This window comes from Equus quagga, chromosome 7, assembly GCF_021613505.1.
Source record: "Equus quagga isolate Etosha38 chromosome 7, UCLA_HA_Equagga_1.0, whole genome shotgun sequence".
NCBI lineage: Eukaryota > Metazoa > Chordata > Mammalia > Perissodactyla > Equidae > Equus > Equus quagga.
Genome location: NC_060273.1, coordinates 79,209,354 through 79,225,340, shown reverse-complemented (window position 1 = coordinate 79,225,340; position 15,987 = coordinate 79,209,354). Strand labels below are relative to the sequence as shown.

Sequence of the window (15,987 nt, the reverse complement as noted above, 5' to 3'; positions counted from 1 at the left end):
GATGGCCTCCACGTTCCTCTCCAACTCTAACAAGAGGGGTCTCTCAACAACAAAAGAATGAACAACTCAAAAAATAGGCAGAGAATATGAACAGACATTTTTCCAAAAAAGATATACAGATGGCCAAGAAGCATATGAAAAGATATTCAATATCATTAATTATTAGGGAAATGAAAATCAAAACTACAATAAGATATCACCTCATGCCCATTAGAATGGCTATAATTAACAAAACAAAAAATAACAAATGTTGGGGAGGATGTGAAGAAAAGGAAACTCTCACACACTGCCGATGGGAATGGAAACTGGCGCAGCCACTATGGAAAACAGTATGGAGATTTCTCAAAAAATTAAAAATAGAAATACCATATGATCTAGCTATTCCTCTACTGGGTGTTTATCTAAAGAACATGAAATCAACAATTCAAAATTATTTATGCACCCCTATGCTCATTGTGGCATTATTCACAATAGCCAAGATGTGGAAACAACCCAAGTGCCCATCAATGGATGAATAAAGAAGATGTGCTATATATATATATATATATACACACACACAATGGAATACTACTTTGTCATAAAAAAGACAAAATCGTGTCATTTGCATGGCACGATGGGTGGACCCTGAAGGTATTATGCTAAGTGAAATAAGTCAGACAGAGAAAGACAAATACCGTATGATTTCACTCATATGTGGAAGATAAACAAACACATAGATAAGGAGAACAGAGTAGTGGTTACCAGAGGGGAAGGGGGTGGGGGAAGGACAAATGGGGTATAGGGGCACATGTGTATGGTGATAGATAAAAACTAGACTATGGGTGCTGAACGTGATGCAGTATATACAAAAACTGAAACATAATAATGTACACCTGAAATTTACACAATGTTATAAGCCAATATGACCTCAACAAAGTAAAAAAAAATTTTTAATTTTTTTAAAAAGGAGTCTGGCCTCACCCTGGGCTTCTAAGACTCTTAGCAAAGGTTAGCTCCTCCCTACACCATCTCACAAAGTAAAAATATATAACCACATGTGCGTCCCAGAGCATGCCAAATTCTTGAAACCTTTGCAGGTGCATTTTCTCTCTCTTGAGCAGCATCGCCTCTACCCCAAGTTTTTTACCAGGAAAACTAATTATCCTCAATCTTGACTCAAACACAACCCTCACCAATGTCATCATCATTCAGGCCATCAGTTCCTGCCTACACTACTCCCTCATTGGCTTCTAGGATGCCATTCTGGTCCTACATGGTCCATTTCCCACACTGCACCCAGAGTAATCTTTCTAAAATACAAACTTGATCTTATCATTTCCCTTCTTAAAACTTTTAAATGTTTTACAATGCCCTCAAGGTAAAGTCTTAACTCCATAATGGGGTTTTGGTGGCCTCTGCACTCCAATCCCACCCACTTCTCTTGCTGCATGTCCTCCAGCCCTGCCTGTCACCCTACGGACTCCAGCCAGATTTCTTGACACTTTTACTCAATTCCTTGAAATTTGCCTGCTCTCTCTTAACCCTACATGATGTTTCCTTGGCCTATAACTCTCTTTCCCTCCTCTTTCTCCAGCTGACTTCTACTAACCCTTCAGGCAGGTCTCAGCCTGGACTTACTTTACCACAGAGCCTTCCAGAAGCCCCCAGACTAGGTGAACTGTCTGCTTTCTGCCCCTACTGCCCATGATTTCCCCTAGGACCGCATTTATCTTGTTTGTTGCTGCCTATTTATTTACTCCCACACCCAGCTGGGAGCCCACCTTACTCTCTGCTATAACCCAGAGCCTGGTATTGGGAGGCTCTCCATGAACACTTCCTGGAGTGGTGAGCGAACAAAGCCTCTCTGTCTTCATGGTGCAGACTCAGGCACCCACTGCAGCTTCTACCACCACCATCCTCATAGCTACTATTCTAGATTATAGGCGACTGCTTCTCCGGGTGTTTCTCTCTCTTTATGGACTGGGATGGCACCTTTAAAATTTGTACTCCAGTGCCTAATACAGCATTCATCCTTCCACCCATCCTCTCATTATTTTTAACAAATATTTATTGAGTATCTACTATGTACTACTATACTGTGCACGCAGCAGTCATCAAGGTAGGCCCTGCGCTCAAGCTCACATTCTAGTGGCATATATGAGTGCCTAACAAGCAGGAAGTTCAGAGGATCTCAGTCCTACTGGGAAGCCCGCGACAGCTTTCCTATCCAGAGCTACAAAGCAAGGAACGGAGGCTCTGGGAGAGGAGTGTATATTCTCTTGGTCACTTCTGGACCTCCCTTTGTGTAGGTCTCCTTGGCACCAGCCATCAAGCAGCAGCAGTGGGGAGGAAAGGAATGAGGGAGGGAGGGTGAGAGGGTGGGCTGAGTGGATATGATCCCATCTGAGTCCCTAAAGACAGACATCAGTGTTGCAGCCCAGTGCCCACAAGCACTTTGCCAAGGCAGTTTGGTAACTTGCTTTCTTCTCTACCCTGGAGCAGAGAAAGAAGGAGATCCACAGAGGGAAAGACATAAATGGACAGAGACAACAGAGGAAAAAGGAAGGAGAGAAAAAGTAGAACAGAGAGGAGAAGTCAGAAATACAAGGAGAGGGAAGAAGACTGAGGAACAAACAGAAGGCCTGCAGGAGGACTGAGCCCTGCCTATGCTGCTGGGAGGGAGTTTGGGTCACTGGGAGTTTGGGTCACTGGGGGGGAAAAAAGGGTTCAATTTTGAGTCCTTGGGATTCGCTAGATGCTTTCCAGAGCCCTCTGGTCCCTCAAATTATCTCTGGCCCCATCTGGCCAACCCAGGAGGCTTCTGCCAGGGACCTGCCAGCCCCCAAGCCAGGATATGCTCCATGGGGACCTTCATGAGCAAGGGACAGGGAGAGATGGAAAAATACAGTCACTCTGGGAACAGCAGCCCCTGATTTTCATCTTTCTCAGTTAAGATCATAGAAAAGACCCTGTGTTTACCATCTATTTCCTAACTGGGGGCTCCAGACTTTGCTTTCTGAGACACCAGCCCGACAATATCCCAATCTTGCAGTCATAGCACAGAAACTTCGGTGAGCTGGGAGCTGGAGGGGCAGCACCCCCACCAGGAGCCCCCAGATGCAAAGCACGAGCCTGAGTTCCTAATAGTGCCTCTGCTCTTGCCAGCAGCCTCAGCTGCTCGCTCCTGAGGCTGCAATGCCATCTGCTGCTCAACTTAGAAAACTGGCCGACTCTGGCTGCATGGTCAAGGCCGAGCCTGACAGGACTTGGGCAGGAGGCCTGCCTGGGTCTCAGGAGAGCCTTGTCTGTGTCTCTGGATAGACCTAGTACTGGGGCTCAGGCATGGAGCAAATGCTCTGTTCCCCTTCTTAAACTAGGCAGGGTGCTTCTTTTTCACAAGAAGGTACCTCTGGGTTCTGGAGGGATGGATAGGTTGGTTCTGCCCCTCATAAAAGTCCAGTGTCATCTCAAGATTAAATTGTTCAGAGGGGTCCCAGCCTGGCTTTAAAGTTCTAAAGCTTTTTTTCAAAGCATTTTTTTTCTTTGCAGGTTTAAGTAAGATTATTTCAAGTTATATTAATTGGGTGAATGAAATAATGAGGCCAGGCCTAGAGGAAGTGGTGCTTTGAAGAAAGAAGCATGCTCATGCAGAATTGAAATAAGACCCTCAGACTTTCAGTGAGGTTTCTGAAGCTCCTGCTCTCTGTGTTGTCCCTGTTCAGGCCTCAATCCAGATAGGGTTGTGAGTTCCATTGTTTTAGCGGCCATACTCTAATGCCTGGCACATAGTTGTTGATATCTATTGAAATAATGATTAGTTTCAGGAAAGTGCCTACAAACCAGTTGTGGTAGCCAGCCTCCCAGGTAATCCCCAATGATCCTCATCTCCTGGTATTCACACTTTTGTAGTCCCTTCCCACATAGTACCAGGGTTTCTCTGTGTGACCAGTAGAATATGAGAGAAGGGGGCTGGCCCCATGGCTGAGTGGTTAAGTTCACATGCTCTGCTTCAGCAGCCTGGGGTTTCGCTGGTTAGGATCCTGGGCAGGGGCATGGCACTGCTCATCAAGCCATGCTGAAGTGACATCCCACATGCCACAATTAGAAGGACCCACAACTAAAATATACAACTATGTACTGGGGGGATTTGGGGAGAAAAAGCAGGGGAAAAAAAAGAATATGAGAGAAGAATGGTATGCAATTTCCAAGATTAGATTATAAAAGATACTGTTTTCCTTCTTAGTATCTCTCTCTCTCATCACTGGCTCTGGGGGAAGCCAGTTGCCATGTCATGAACAGCCCTGTGGAGAAACTCATGTGGAGGCCTTCTGTCAATAGCCACTTGAGTGAGCTTGGAAACAGATCCTCCAGCCTCAGGCAAGCCTTCAAATGACTGAAGCCCTAGCAGACAGCCTGACTGCAACCTTGTGAGTGACTCTGAGCCAGCTCAGCTGAGCTGCTCCCATTTCCTGACCCTCAGAAACTGTGTGAGATGAACATTTAAAGTTTAGGAGTAATTTGTTAGGCAGCAACATAATAAAACTGTCATATGGTATTATTATTATATTGTGGCATACAATCTGCATTATATCACTTTATTTCCTTGTAAGACCTGACATCTGGATCCCACTCCCTCAATCTCTCTAAGCTCATCTCCTACCACCCCACCTTCTCCCCAGCTCAGCCTTACCCTAGGCTCGCTCCTGCCTCAGGCCCTTTGAATTTGCTTTTCTCTCTGCTGGAGCCCCCTCCCAACTATCCCCAAATTGCTACATGGTCACTGTCATATCTCCTTCAGGTCTTTATTCACATGTAGCCTTTCAGCATAGCCTTCTTTGACCCCTTGTACTCCTAAACTGCAACTCCCACATCTGCCTACCCAATTCCCTACTTCATGTTTATCCTTAATCCTTATGATTATACAACAAGGATAATAAAATATATTTTATATTTATCTTGTAATTTCTATCTCCCCCACTAGAATGTAAGCTCCATGAAGGCAAGAAGTTGTGTTTTTGTCTATTTTGATCACTGCTCTATTCCCAGCACATGGAATAGTGATAAGCAAGTAATAGATGTACAATACACATTTAGTTGAATGGAAAAAAATGAATGTCATAATTCACCAGTTATAGGATATACATCTTCTAGATCCCATATCATATATCACATGTCATGTTATGATGTCACTTATCTATTATATTTAAATGCAGTACAAGGCAGTGCAGAGAGACTAGGGCCATAAATAAGAAGACCTGGCTTTGTTGCTTGCTGACTATGAGCCAGGCATGTAACGTCTCTGAGCCTCAGTTTTACTCATCTGTAAAGTGAGGTTATTTCAACTTCCCTGTCATAGTATAGGGTAATTGTAGAAATCAAATATGATGAATGTTACAGCATTAAAAAAAACCTAACACACGATGTGTTTCTGAAATGCATTCCAAAGACCACATGCCCCAGGATATGCTCTGTGGGAAGAAAGAAAAAGATCAAAGAGGTTTGGGAAACGTGGGTTCTAATATTCTAACCCCTTGTGGACACTCACAATTCATTAGCATATGAAAGGCTCTGAAAATTCTGCATGAAAGGTCTTCTCCCAACCCACCTGACTACACTTGGGGAAACCTTGCTCTCTACAAATACAGAGCATTCCCTTGTTATCAGGAGAGTATTGTTACTTTAGATCAAGAAGGAATTCTGAAGTTTTTGGAACAGAAATTCCAGTGAGTGGGCAATGAGATGCATCAGCTGAAATGGAGATTGGGATGAGGGAGAGGAAGGAGAAAATGAAAAGGAGGAGGCACCAGAGAGAAGGGAAGGAAAGTGAGAAGAAGGAAAGGAGAAGCAAGAAGAAAGAAAAATAGTGGTGAAGGGAGAAAAGGACAACTAACCTCACCCCCTTTGAAAAGAACTCTGCAGAATAAAGGCAACCTGAAATTTCCCATGGGTGGGAGCCGGGGAGGGAATCCAGGAATCCTGGTGCTGCCTGCTGAGCCTGGCTTATTCCTTTGAGCGTTGCCTCTGCCAATTTCCACAGTTGGAGCTCAGGCTTTCTTTCCAGCTTCAAGGAACCTCTGATTGACGAGACTTCTTCTTTATCAGGAGGAGGGATCAGGTAAACCAAATCAGCAGCTTCTCAATTTAGTGTACTTATTAAGTGCCCGAAATGGCAGCTGCCATTTTCCTTTCTTTGTGAGTAATAAGCCTTCTTGGCATCATTCCTCTCCCCAGAGCATGCCTGGCTTGGAAAAGGAAGAGAAACAGCAATTCCTCCCACAAAGATTCCTTAGGATAAATGGGACATGAAGGCATTGGCAGGTTTAGTCTTACCTCCAGGTAGGCCTGCCTCGGCCCCGTCCAAACATACAGTTAAAAAAGCAGATTCTGTAGCTTTCTCTGGCATTCACTAGTAAAAATGAAACAACTTGGGGCTGGCCCAGTGGTGCAGCGGTTAAGCGCACACGTTCTGCTTTGGAGGCCTGGGGTTCACTGGTTCGGATCCTGGGTGCAGACATGGCACCGCTTGGCATGCCATGCTGTGGTAGGCGTCTCGAGTATAAAGTAGAAGAAGATGGGCATGGATGTTAGCTCAGAGCCAGTCTTCCTTAGCAAAAAGAGGAGGATTGCCAGCAGTTAGCTCAGGGCTAATCTTCCTCAAAAAAAAAAAAAAGAAAAGAAAGAAACAACAGGCCTAAAATGGAGTTGCTTGTGCTAAGCCCCACATCAGCAAACCAAGACTTAATACCTAACCTAATTGCAGTTTCAGGCTCTCCCAGGAATGTGACCTTTAACCAGCCAATCTGGAATTACCTGGTCAGCACTAGTGAGGTAATCTGCCTGAGACACCCTCACCTTCCCCCAAAGGAAGGCGACCTTGCCTGAAACAATCCACTCTTTTCTAGAAACTTCCTTTTTCTGTCCCCTTTTGTCTATAAAAGCCTTCCATTTTGTACAACTCCTTTGGAGTTCCTTTCTATTTTCTAGGTGGGATGCTTACCTATTCATGAATCATTGAATAAAGCCAGTTAGATCTTCAAATTTACTAAGTCGAATTTTGTTTTTTAACACCACTCACATTTCTAGTCTTCACAGTGAGGAAGTCCTTTGTTATATCTCTTTCATTTTCCTATAATTTCATTTTTTTACTGCCTTTCCCTTACCCCAGAAGAAGGGAGTGATCTGACTGTCATAACTTGCATGAATAGCACAATATAGTAACCCATATAGTTACAACGCATCTTTCTGGGCATATGATTGGTGAATACCATTTGATGAATGTCATTTCCCATCAATTGGGAGACTCGGCTTTTTTTTTTTTGTTTTTTGGAATGGTAAGATTCAAAGATGGGATAGGGAGGTAATGGGAAAGGAAGTGACATAGGTTGGGCACCTGCCTGGTCCCTTATATATGATATCTCATTTAATCTCCACAACAACTTACAATGTAGAAATTACAATTCCCATTTTACAGATGAGGGAACTGAGGTCCAGAGGTCACTTAAAGTCAAACAGCTAATATGTAAGTGGTGGAGTCAGAATCAAATTCACATCTGACTGCCAAATCCATGTTCTCTCTTCCCAGGCTGCTTGTCTATATCACACAGAAACCTGGGTCTTTGGTTTCCTTACATTCCTTGTGATATATTTGGTTTATTCCCTAATCCCACAAGCATTCTGAGATTCTGGCTATTTTCACATGCCCATTTACTGCAGTGTAAATTTAGCATCAGAAAAGTACAAGTAACTTCCTCAAGGCTTTCCTGTGACCAAATCTGAACTCACTCTACCTGATGTCCACCTGCCTCATCAGACTGTAATCTCCATGATGATAAGGACCATATCTGTCTTACTCATCACTCCATCCCTCCTAGTGCCTAGAACAGGGCCTGCTACATGGTAGATACTCAATATTTGTCGAATGAATGAATGATGACGACAGAGAAGATTCTATAAAGCAAGAAAAGAGAACATGAGTCAAAGATTTAAGAAGCCGGGGCTGGCCCCGTGGCTGAGTGGCTAAGTTTGTGTGCTCTGCTGCAGGGGGCCAGTGTTTTGTCGGTTCGAATCCTGGACACGGACATGGCGCCACTCATTGAGCTACGCTGAGGCGGTGTCCCACATGCCACAACTAGAAGGACCCACAACTAAGAATACACAACCATGTACTGGGGGGCTTTGGGGAGAAAAAGGAAAAAAACAAAACAAAACTACCTGTTTAAAAGATTTAAAAAGCCAATGTTTAAAGAAGCAAGGAAGAAGAGAGGTGGCCAGGAGGAGAATGAGAGACAGCAAGATAAGAAAACTCAGTACAAACAAGCAAGATAAAAATAGCCTCTCGCCACTGTCCTTTTAAAATTACTTTCTATATTTGAGCCTAAGTGACAAGTGAAATCTCCTCTGTAATTTCCCATGTGTTTAGCTTAATGAATTTCCGGCAAATGGTCTCAGTATTGGTGGGCCAATTTGGGCATTGTGGGGGTGGGGGTGGCAAGAAAATGAGGGGTATGAAAATAGACTAAGTAATTGAGTCTAGAAACCAAATGAAGGGGTGATTGGAGGCATGTGAGGAGGGAGCCAAGTCTTGGAACTTGCTCAACATCAAGAAGGATGAAAACTGGTCTTGCTTTAGCTGATGTCACTATGACATTTCCCTGCATGCTACAGAGGGAGCCCAGAATCCCAGAATGCCTTGCAACTGTTCTTTGTATCACACTGCCTATCTTCTAAAGAACTATATTTGTTTATGCAGTGGGCATTATATTAATAATTTAATTTCAACCATTGGAAGGAATAAAGTGACTCTATCTCTTTCAGGTCCATATAACTTCTACACAGTAGGTACACCAGAAATGTTGAACTGAATCATTATGAGGGAGTCAAGTTAGAGAGAGGAAGTATGAGAATGCATTGTCTACCCCTTTGCATTTGTTTGCCTGCCCAAATGGATTGTTTCTCTGTATACTGAAGAAGGATTCTGAGAGGCCACAGGATCCATAATAAAAAGTCCTTTCTAGCCCTTAAAATTGTCAATGACAACACAGACCATATTTTAATCAGAATTGCAGATCTTTCAGGTCCCCACGTACGCTTTTCACTGTTGTTGTTTTAACAGCTTTATTGAGATATGTCACATACCATACAATTCTCCCAAAGTATACAATTCAGTGGTTTATATTATATTCACAGATATGTGCAACCATCACCACAATTTTAGAACATTTTCATCACCTCAAAAAGAAACCCTATAGCCTTTAGCTATCACTTCATCCCTACCTCAGACCCAAGCAACCCCGAATCTACTTTATGTTTCAACAGAGTTTCCTATTCTGGACTTTGATATGAATGGAATCAAACAATATGTGGCCTGGCTTCTTTAACTTAATGTAATGTTTTCAAGATTAATTCATGTTGTAATCTAAATTAGTACTTCATTCCTTTTTATGGCCAAGTAGTCCACTGTGTGGATATATGACATTTTGTTTATCCATTTGTCAGTTAATGGACACTTGGGTTGTTTCAACCTTTTAGCTATTACGAATGCTGCTATGAACATTTGTGTACAAGTTTTTGTGTGGACATATATTTTCATTTTCATGGGTATATACCTAGGAGTAGAGCTGCTGAGTCATAAGGTAACTCTATGCTCAATAATTTGAGGAACTGCCAAACTGTTTCCCAAAGTGGCAGCACCATTTTACATTCCTACCAGTAGCGTGTGAGGGTTCCAATTTCCCTCTAACTTTGCCAATCCTACTATGCTTTTGAGAAATAATAAGGACAACTGCAGGCCTCTACTCTAAGTTGGGAAACTACTCAGAGCAGCAGCAAGAGTAGTACAGGAATGGAGGAAGGATCTCTCTAACTGCCATCTCTAGTACTCTCCCTTACCTCCCAGGCTGGGTTAGCTGCCCCCTGACATATGTACAAGTATACCTATAGTACTTGTCTTTTTCCTCCACTAGATTATAAACCTTAGGCAGGCAAGGGATCTCTATTGCTCTGACTTTATCTGCAGTGCCTGAACAGGGTCTGGCAAATGGTAGATGCTTAGTAAATGTTGATTGACTGATTGAACAAATGATTAAATATTTCTCCACTGGTGGTTCCTGTCTAGGGAGGAGAGGAAAAGAGCAGTCTCCGGGGGGAAGCAAGGAGGTAAGGAGAGATGGACGAGAAATGGAAAGGCAGGCAAGAAATTTGGGGACCTAGTGTTCCTTGGGGCCAGCCTTTCAATTATGAGGTCAAACTCAGAGCCAATGGACCCACTCTAATCCTTTACCTTTCATTTGGCTGCATTTTTTTCTAGAAATTTTCCTTTTTCATTATTATTCCTAACAATTTTTGTCTTTGCAAGAATAAGAAACAAACAAAAAGTTAGAAAAGCAGTTGATATCATAGGTGAAAGACCACATAAATCAACTCCACAAAATGAATTCAGAATTTAAAAGGATAGAGGTTAAGTAAGTTGATTATAAAGGAGTTTTATCTAGGAAACGAGGAAATCATAATCTAGGTTTTCCTCCAAAGGATACCGAATGGGCTATACCTAAAAAAGGTGGCCACATTTTCACAATGGCAGGAGAATATGGCCCACCTCTCAGCCTTACTCCTAAAGGCCAACCTTCCCTCCACACAAATCCTGCGTTCTCCCTGGACTAACCTGTGAATCCAGTTGTCACCAGGTCATTGGTTGCTCTCTCCCCAAAGGCCCTAGTATCTCCCTGGCCTCAATTACTTCCTGTTTCTTCTCTGAAAGCACATATGCACATGTTCACACAAACCTCATCTTTCCTTTTCATGAATCCTCAGGGTAGCTCTGCCTTCTCCATTTTGTGTGTCTGGAAGGAAAGAAAGCAAAATATATGAGATGGCAATGCCGTTTCTCCTTGAGCAGAACTCTGCAGGACAATTACCCACCCAATCTGCCCGGCTTTATAGCTCTCATAACCCTCCTTTATGAACACAGTGTGACAGCCGGATGCAGGCATTGATTATGACAGCAGCCTTCAGCCACATGCCTATTTAACTGCAAAGCAGAGCTTCTGCCTACCAGCACAGCACTGCTCATGTGACTTTTTAAATTACTGTATTTATGTAAGTATTTTCCCAACCTGAGCCTGTGTCCCACTCCATCAAAACTGGGAGGATTTGTGCTTGCCACTTCTCCAGTGGCTCCCTGGCCTAAGAGCCTAGGGTTGCTTGCTGGAATCAATTTAGGGCTCTGGGCTTTCTCAGCAGATATCTGCGAGGGTTGGGGTGCACAGGAAGCACATTTTTTCCATTATGAAATAGCTAAGGAAATAGATAATAAAACATGTTGGCAGGTGCCAACGGCAGTGGCTGATTCCTAGGCGTTTGCCTGGCAAAGGTGCCAGATGCAATAGATTAGTAGAGCCGGTAAGATGCTAGGAAGGGAGGGGCTCTAGAATTTGGGGAATTATGGAACAGATTTGGGAATTACTGCTGCTGGGCCTTGCCCCTCTGGGCCCCAACTTTACCAACTGTGCAGCAGGACAGAATCATATTGACTCCAGCTAGTGGTGGAAGGAAGTTTTAATGTTCAAAAGAAATGCTGGTAATCTAGTGGACAACCTGTCCAGATCAAGGATGTGGCCTCTTTAGCTGATTGTGCCACGGTGCAAAGCAAGTCTGAAAGAAAGCCAGTATTCTTTAGCTGCTGCAGCTCAGCTAAAGATCCCATTACAGGGCACCAGGGATGTGGTCTCTCGGGATTAGACTGTAAGAGTGACTGGGCATAATCTACCCAAAAACCTCCTGGAGAGACCCCGAAAACCAAGGTGACCTGTGTGGGTGAGGATCCATTAGTCAAGTGACAGCGCTGCTGGAGAAAGCCATAAAGAGGATCTGCGTGGGAGGTGGAAAAAGCGTGGGCTGAGCCTGCAGGAACCGAAAGGTGCCACACGTGTGAGAGGAACCGGCATTTAGGGGGCGCTCGGTGTGAGCAGGCAGGAAGCATGGCCCCACTAGGACACAGCAGATTTTCTCTTTAGCAGCTTCAAACCTCAGCGCCCCTTCCATCCGTAACAAACGGGATGCGAGTCGAATAAACGTACCCCTCCTTCTGATTCCTGCCCTTCCTCTTCTGAGGTCTTCCTCACCTCTGCCACCGCACTCGTATTTTTCTAACGCAGCCTTTCCTGGGCGGGGCTTCCGGGCCCCGCCCCCGAGGCCCCGCCCAACAGCGTCCCGGGGCGGGGCTCCCCTCGACTCCCAGCTGCCCTTTCCCCCGCAGCCTCTGTTCGGGCTGGAGTGCACCGGCCGAGCTCCGGACACGTGCGGGTGAGTAAGGGCCAAGTCGGGGGAGGCCTTGGAGATTTAGCAAGCCGGGGCGAGAGGCAGCTGTGAGGAGGCTGCTTCTAAGGTACAGGGCGAAACTGGGGTTCGCTCCCTCGTGACCCGGGGTTTGGAGGGCATCTTGAAGAGACACTGGGAGATCGTAGCCCTAGAGTCGCCCCTTGTTTTCTACACTCTCTCTCTTCCCTGGAGAGTCACCTACAGCTTGTCTCGGAGAGCGTCGCTTCCCAGGTGCAAGGGCCAGGGACTTGGGAAGGTTTGTGAAGAACACGTGTCCCGGTGGAGCTCCGTCAGTGCCTTCAACCCAAGCCCCTGGAAGGGGCAGGCTATTTTTAGATTTGTTTCTAGACCTGGACAATGAACCCCGTCTATTTTCCTTTTCCTCTAAATTGTTTGGAGGGGGTTAGGAGTGAAATTGGAGGATGGCTGTAAAAAGGTATGGTTTTAGATACCCTAACCTTACATAAATTATAAGGGTGAGTGAGTAGGAATGTTTATTAACCTTCTTGCAAACATTTTGGTTATTTCAGCCAGTAGTTCAGGTCGTTGGCAGGAGCGGCAATCTGTCTCCAGTTCCTTGCTCATCCATTATTGCATCCAATTTATTTTCCAAAGTGCTGCTTTTATTCTTTTTCAAGAGGTCCCATAATCGAGGCCCTCCTCAATCTAGTTTTAACCAGCCTTTCAAATTTTCACTGCCCATTGCTCTCCCAGGGTAACTTTCCCCCTTCTAATCTCTATTCATTATCTCCGTGCCTAGAATGTAGCTCCTGATAACAGCAAGTGTTTACTGAGTGCCCACTCTATACCAGATACTATCCTTTGGACTTAATTTATATGCCATTTAAGCTTCTCCACCATCCTGTGTACAGAGTACTATTAATAACATTCCCAGGGCAGCCTCCTGGCCTAGTGGTTAAGTTTGGGCCCCTCCAGTTTGGTTCCGAGCCCTGAACCTATACCACTTGTCGCTGGCCATGCTGTGGTGGCAACCCACATGCAAAAAAGAGGAGGATTGGCACAGATGTTGGCTCAGGGCAAATCTTCCTCAGCAAAAAAAAAAAATCCCATTTTACAAATGAGAAGACTGGAGGTACAGAGAGGTTAAGTTACTTGTCCACTGTGATTTGGCTGTTAAGTGATAGAGCCAAGCTTCCTGATACTTGTTGGTTAAGTGATAGAGCCAAGCTTCCTGGTACTTGTTGGCTAGACCATTAACTTGTTTCTGTTGAACTGCTGTGTTACATAAGTAAATAACATGTGAAAATAAAGTTAACCAAGGGAAAGCTATTTGTGTTATTGTTTGCTGTTTCTGTGGCTCAGGCTTCACTAAGTTAAGGAGTCTTGAGGGCAGGGGTGTTGAACTCCACAGGTGTTCACTAACTGTTGGCTGACTAACCTGGAGTACTTTGATTGCAGAGGGGCCAGCTGTGGACTTTGGGCAAATGCAACCCCAGGTGAGTGCAACTCCATTAGCCTACCTTTGGCCCCAGCTGTAGGCAGCTGCCTAGGTTGCCTTGTACCTAGGCAAGTGTTACACTGCTGGGAGAACAGCAGCCGATAGCTGGTTGGTATTCTGGGCCTGGTTCATGCCAACTCTGTTGTTAACTATACCAGGATGCCAGCATAGTTGTTTGTCCAGTGGGGTTAAATCTGCATGAGCATGACTTTGCAGGGAGAAACCTAAAAATCCAGACGTTTCTGAGTGTTTCTGGTGCAACAGGTTTGACTAGTCCGAAGTTGCCTAAATCACACCCAGGAAACAGAACAAAGGTAATCAAGCCATGGAGGGATGTAAGTAGACAGGGAAAGTCAGCCTTTTATTTTTTGAGTCCCTACCAAGTACTCAAAAAGGGACTTACACAGGGAACGAAGTAAATGGGATTTTTGCTGTTTTCACTGAAATCAAAGTGCATGGCTCCCACTCTCCTTCTATACAAAGCTAGTCATGATGCTTCCTTTGTAGGGGGATTTCATAGCTGTAGATATCTACAGGAATGCCTTATCAGGGAAATATTGATTTGAATTTGCTTTAAAATCATGGGCATTCTTCTCTAGCTCTTTAATAGAATATAAAAATACCAATTGATTGAGAGGCTCTAGACAGTAGGCCTAGCTACAGCCGTACTAATTTCTGCTTAGGCCGACAGCATATTTGTGCTGGTTTCTTACTCATTTTCAGGAGTGAGGAGTTGTTGCCCCTTTGGAGCAGTAAATATTGAGTCCCCTTTGTAGTGATTTTGTTTTGGAATGCTAATTTTCTGAGAAGAGATGCTTCTCAGTTCTAGGGAAACAGCACTCGGGGTGATGCTGGAGATTGTCCAATAGGGCTGACTTAGTTGCTGCTTCTGTGAAAAGTGACATCCTCATTTCCTTGGGGAACTGGTGAGGATGTTAGAAGGCGGGGGAGTTATTTATCAAAGCTAGTTTTGTTCTATCAATTGGCTTTCCCTTGAAAGGATTCTCTTAGCTAAACGTTGAGTGCTTTGTGTAGAATACCTCACATGTTCATTGTGACTAGCCTTTTATGAGTGGGATCTTAAGACTAGTGATATCTAGGGGCCTTGGGAGGTGGTTAGTATTAATGGTAACCATAGGCAGGAAAAAGGCAAACAATGGGAATAAAATAATTCCTGAGGATATAAAAAATATGGTAAATCATAAATGGCAGACAGCATTCTGTTTCCATCTCTGCAGAAAAGCAGCTGTTTTAGTTTGGGGTGTTGAACATTGAAATCTCTTTCTTTTTAGAATGACTTGAAAGTAGGGCATCTTTGGCCCTCCTGAAGAGAGGAAATTAAAGGCGGACAGTCTGTGTATGGAGTTTTCAGGTAAATGTCCCCATTCCAACATTGACTACCTCCTGTGTGCCAGGCCTGTTTGCTAGTTGGTGTCCGTCAGGAAACAATTGGAAGGCAAAATCATGTATGTTTTCCCCCAACAAATTCAGCCTCTAGTCAGTGAAAGTGGGATTTTGGTGGTAATGGTCTGAAGGCCTGTAGAATCTTTGAGGTTATCTGTGTCGATTCACTTGAGGAATTTATGGGGAGATTGTAAATTTCATGAGGGAAAGGGGAGTGTACCTTGCCTTGTTTATTGCTAGATCCCAAGCACAGTGCCCAGTACATGGCAGGAGCTCCCTGAATGTTGGACAAAATGACTGAAGGCATGGGGAAGGGGTTCTTGTTTACTATTTGTTTAAAGGATTTGGCAGCAGAGTCTGCAATCAGTGCTTCTAGGCCCCTATTTTGCAGTCAACCTTCAATTCATGGGTATGCCTATATCCACATCTTCTACGTGGGGTGCCTGGGTATCTGAAACAAAGCTGTTTCAGGAATCATCCAGCGGTTGTCAGCTATCCAGGCTAGTGCGATGCCTTGGATGGTGTTACACTGGTGGAAGAGTAAACGCTGCCTTATACTGAGGTATGGCTCCAAGCACTGTTTTGGTGTTGTGGCTGAGTACCTTTGGGCAGTGTTTTGCACCTCTGAGAGTGGAGTAACTCCTCCTGTGGAGTTGGTCCTAGTCTGGGTGCAAACAATTTATTTCTGTTAGAAAAGGACCCTGTCTTAAGGACAGCCTATCATTCTTTTCTTCTTTGGATCCTAGATACCTTCACCTAAGTGAGAAACCTGCCTTCATCAGGACCTCAGATGTCTGACAGCCCTGTGTGACACCAAGAGAAGTAGTGTA

At 44.4% G+C, this 15,987-nt stretch overlaps 2 protein-coding genes and 1 non-coding gene across 8 annotated transcripts in view; 2 read left to right on the top strand and 1 right to left on the bottom strand.

Annotated features, from left to right (window-relative positions):
- Positions 1-12,123, bottom strand: part of SIL1 (SIL1 nucleotide exchange factor) — a 253,145-nt gene extending 241,022 nt beyond the window's left edge. Inside the window, exons 1-2 of the mRNA XM_046668572.1 lie at positions 12,054-12,123; positions 10,761-10,817 (exon numbers count right to left, since the gene is read on the bottom strand). Of these exons, the coding sequence (XP_046524528.1) occupies positions 10,761-10,765 (5 nt within the window). The 5' untranslated portion in view covers positions 10,766-10,817; positions 12,054-12,123. The remainder of the gene's footprint in view (positions 1-10,760; positions 10,818-12,053) is intronic.
- An 84-nt stretch (positions 12,124-12,207) lies between these two features.
- Positions 12,208-15,987, top strand: part of MATR3 (matrin 3) — a 47,192-nt gene continuing 43,412 nt past the window's right edge. For all 6 annotated transcript variants that reach the window (XM_046668155.1, XM_046668153.1, XM_046668148.1 and 3 more), the window contains exons 1-4: positions 12,208-12,279; positions 13,714-13,751; positions 15,046-15,125; positions 15,904-15,984. The gene's annotated coding sequence lies outside the window, so the exon portion shown is untranslated. The remainder of the gene's footprint in view (positions 12,280-13,713; positions 13,752-15,045; positions 15,126-15,903; positions 15,985-15,987) is intronic.
- Positions 15,635-15,836, top strand: LOC124243134 (small nucleolar RNA SNORA74). The gene has a single exon (XR_006889629.1). It is a non-coding gene; the product is annotated as a small nucleolar RNA SNORA74 (small nucleolar RNA).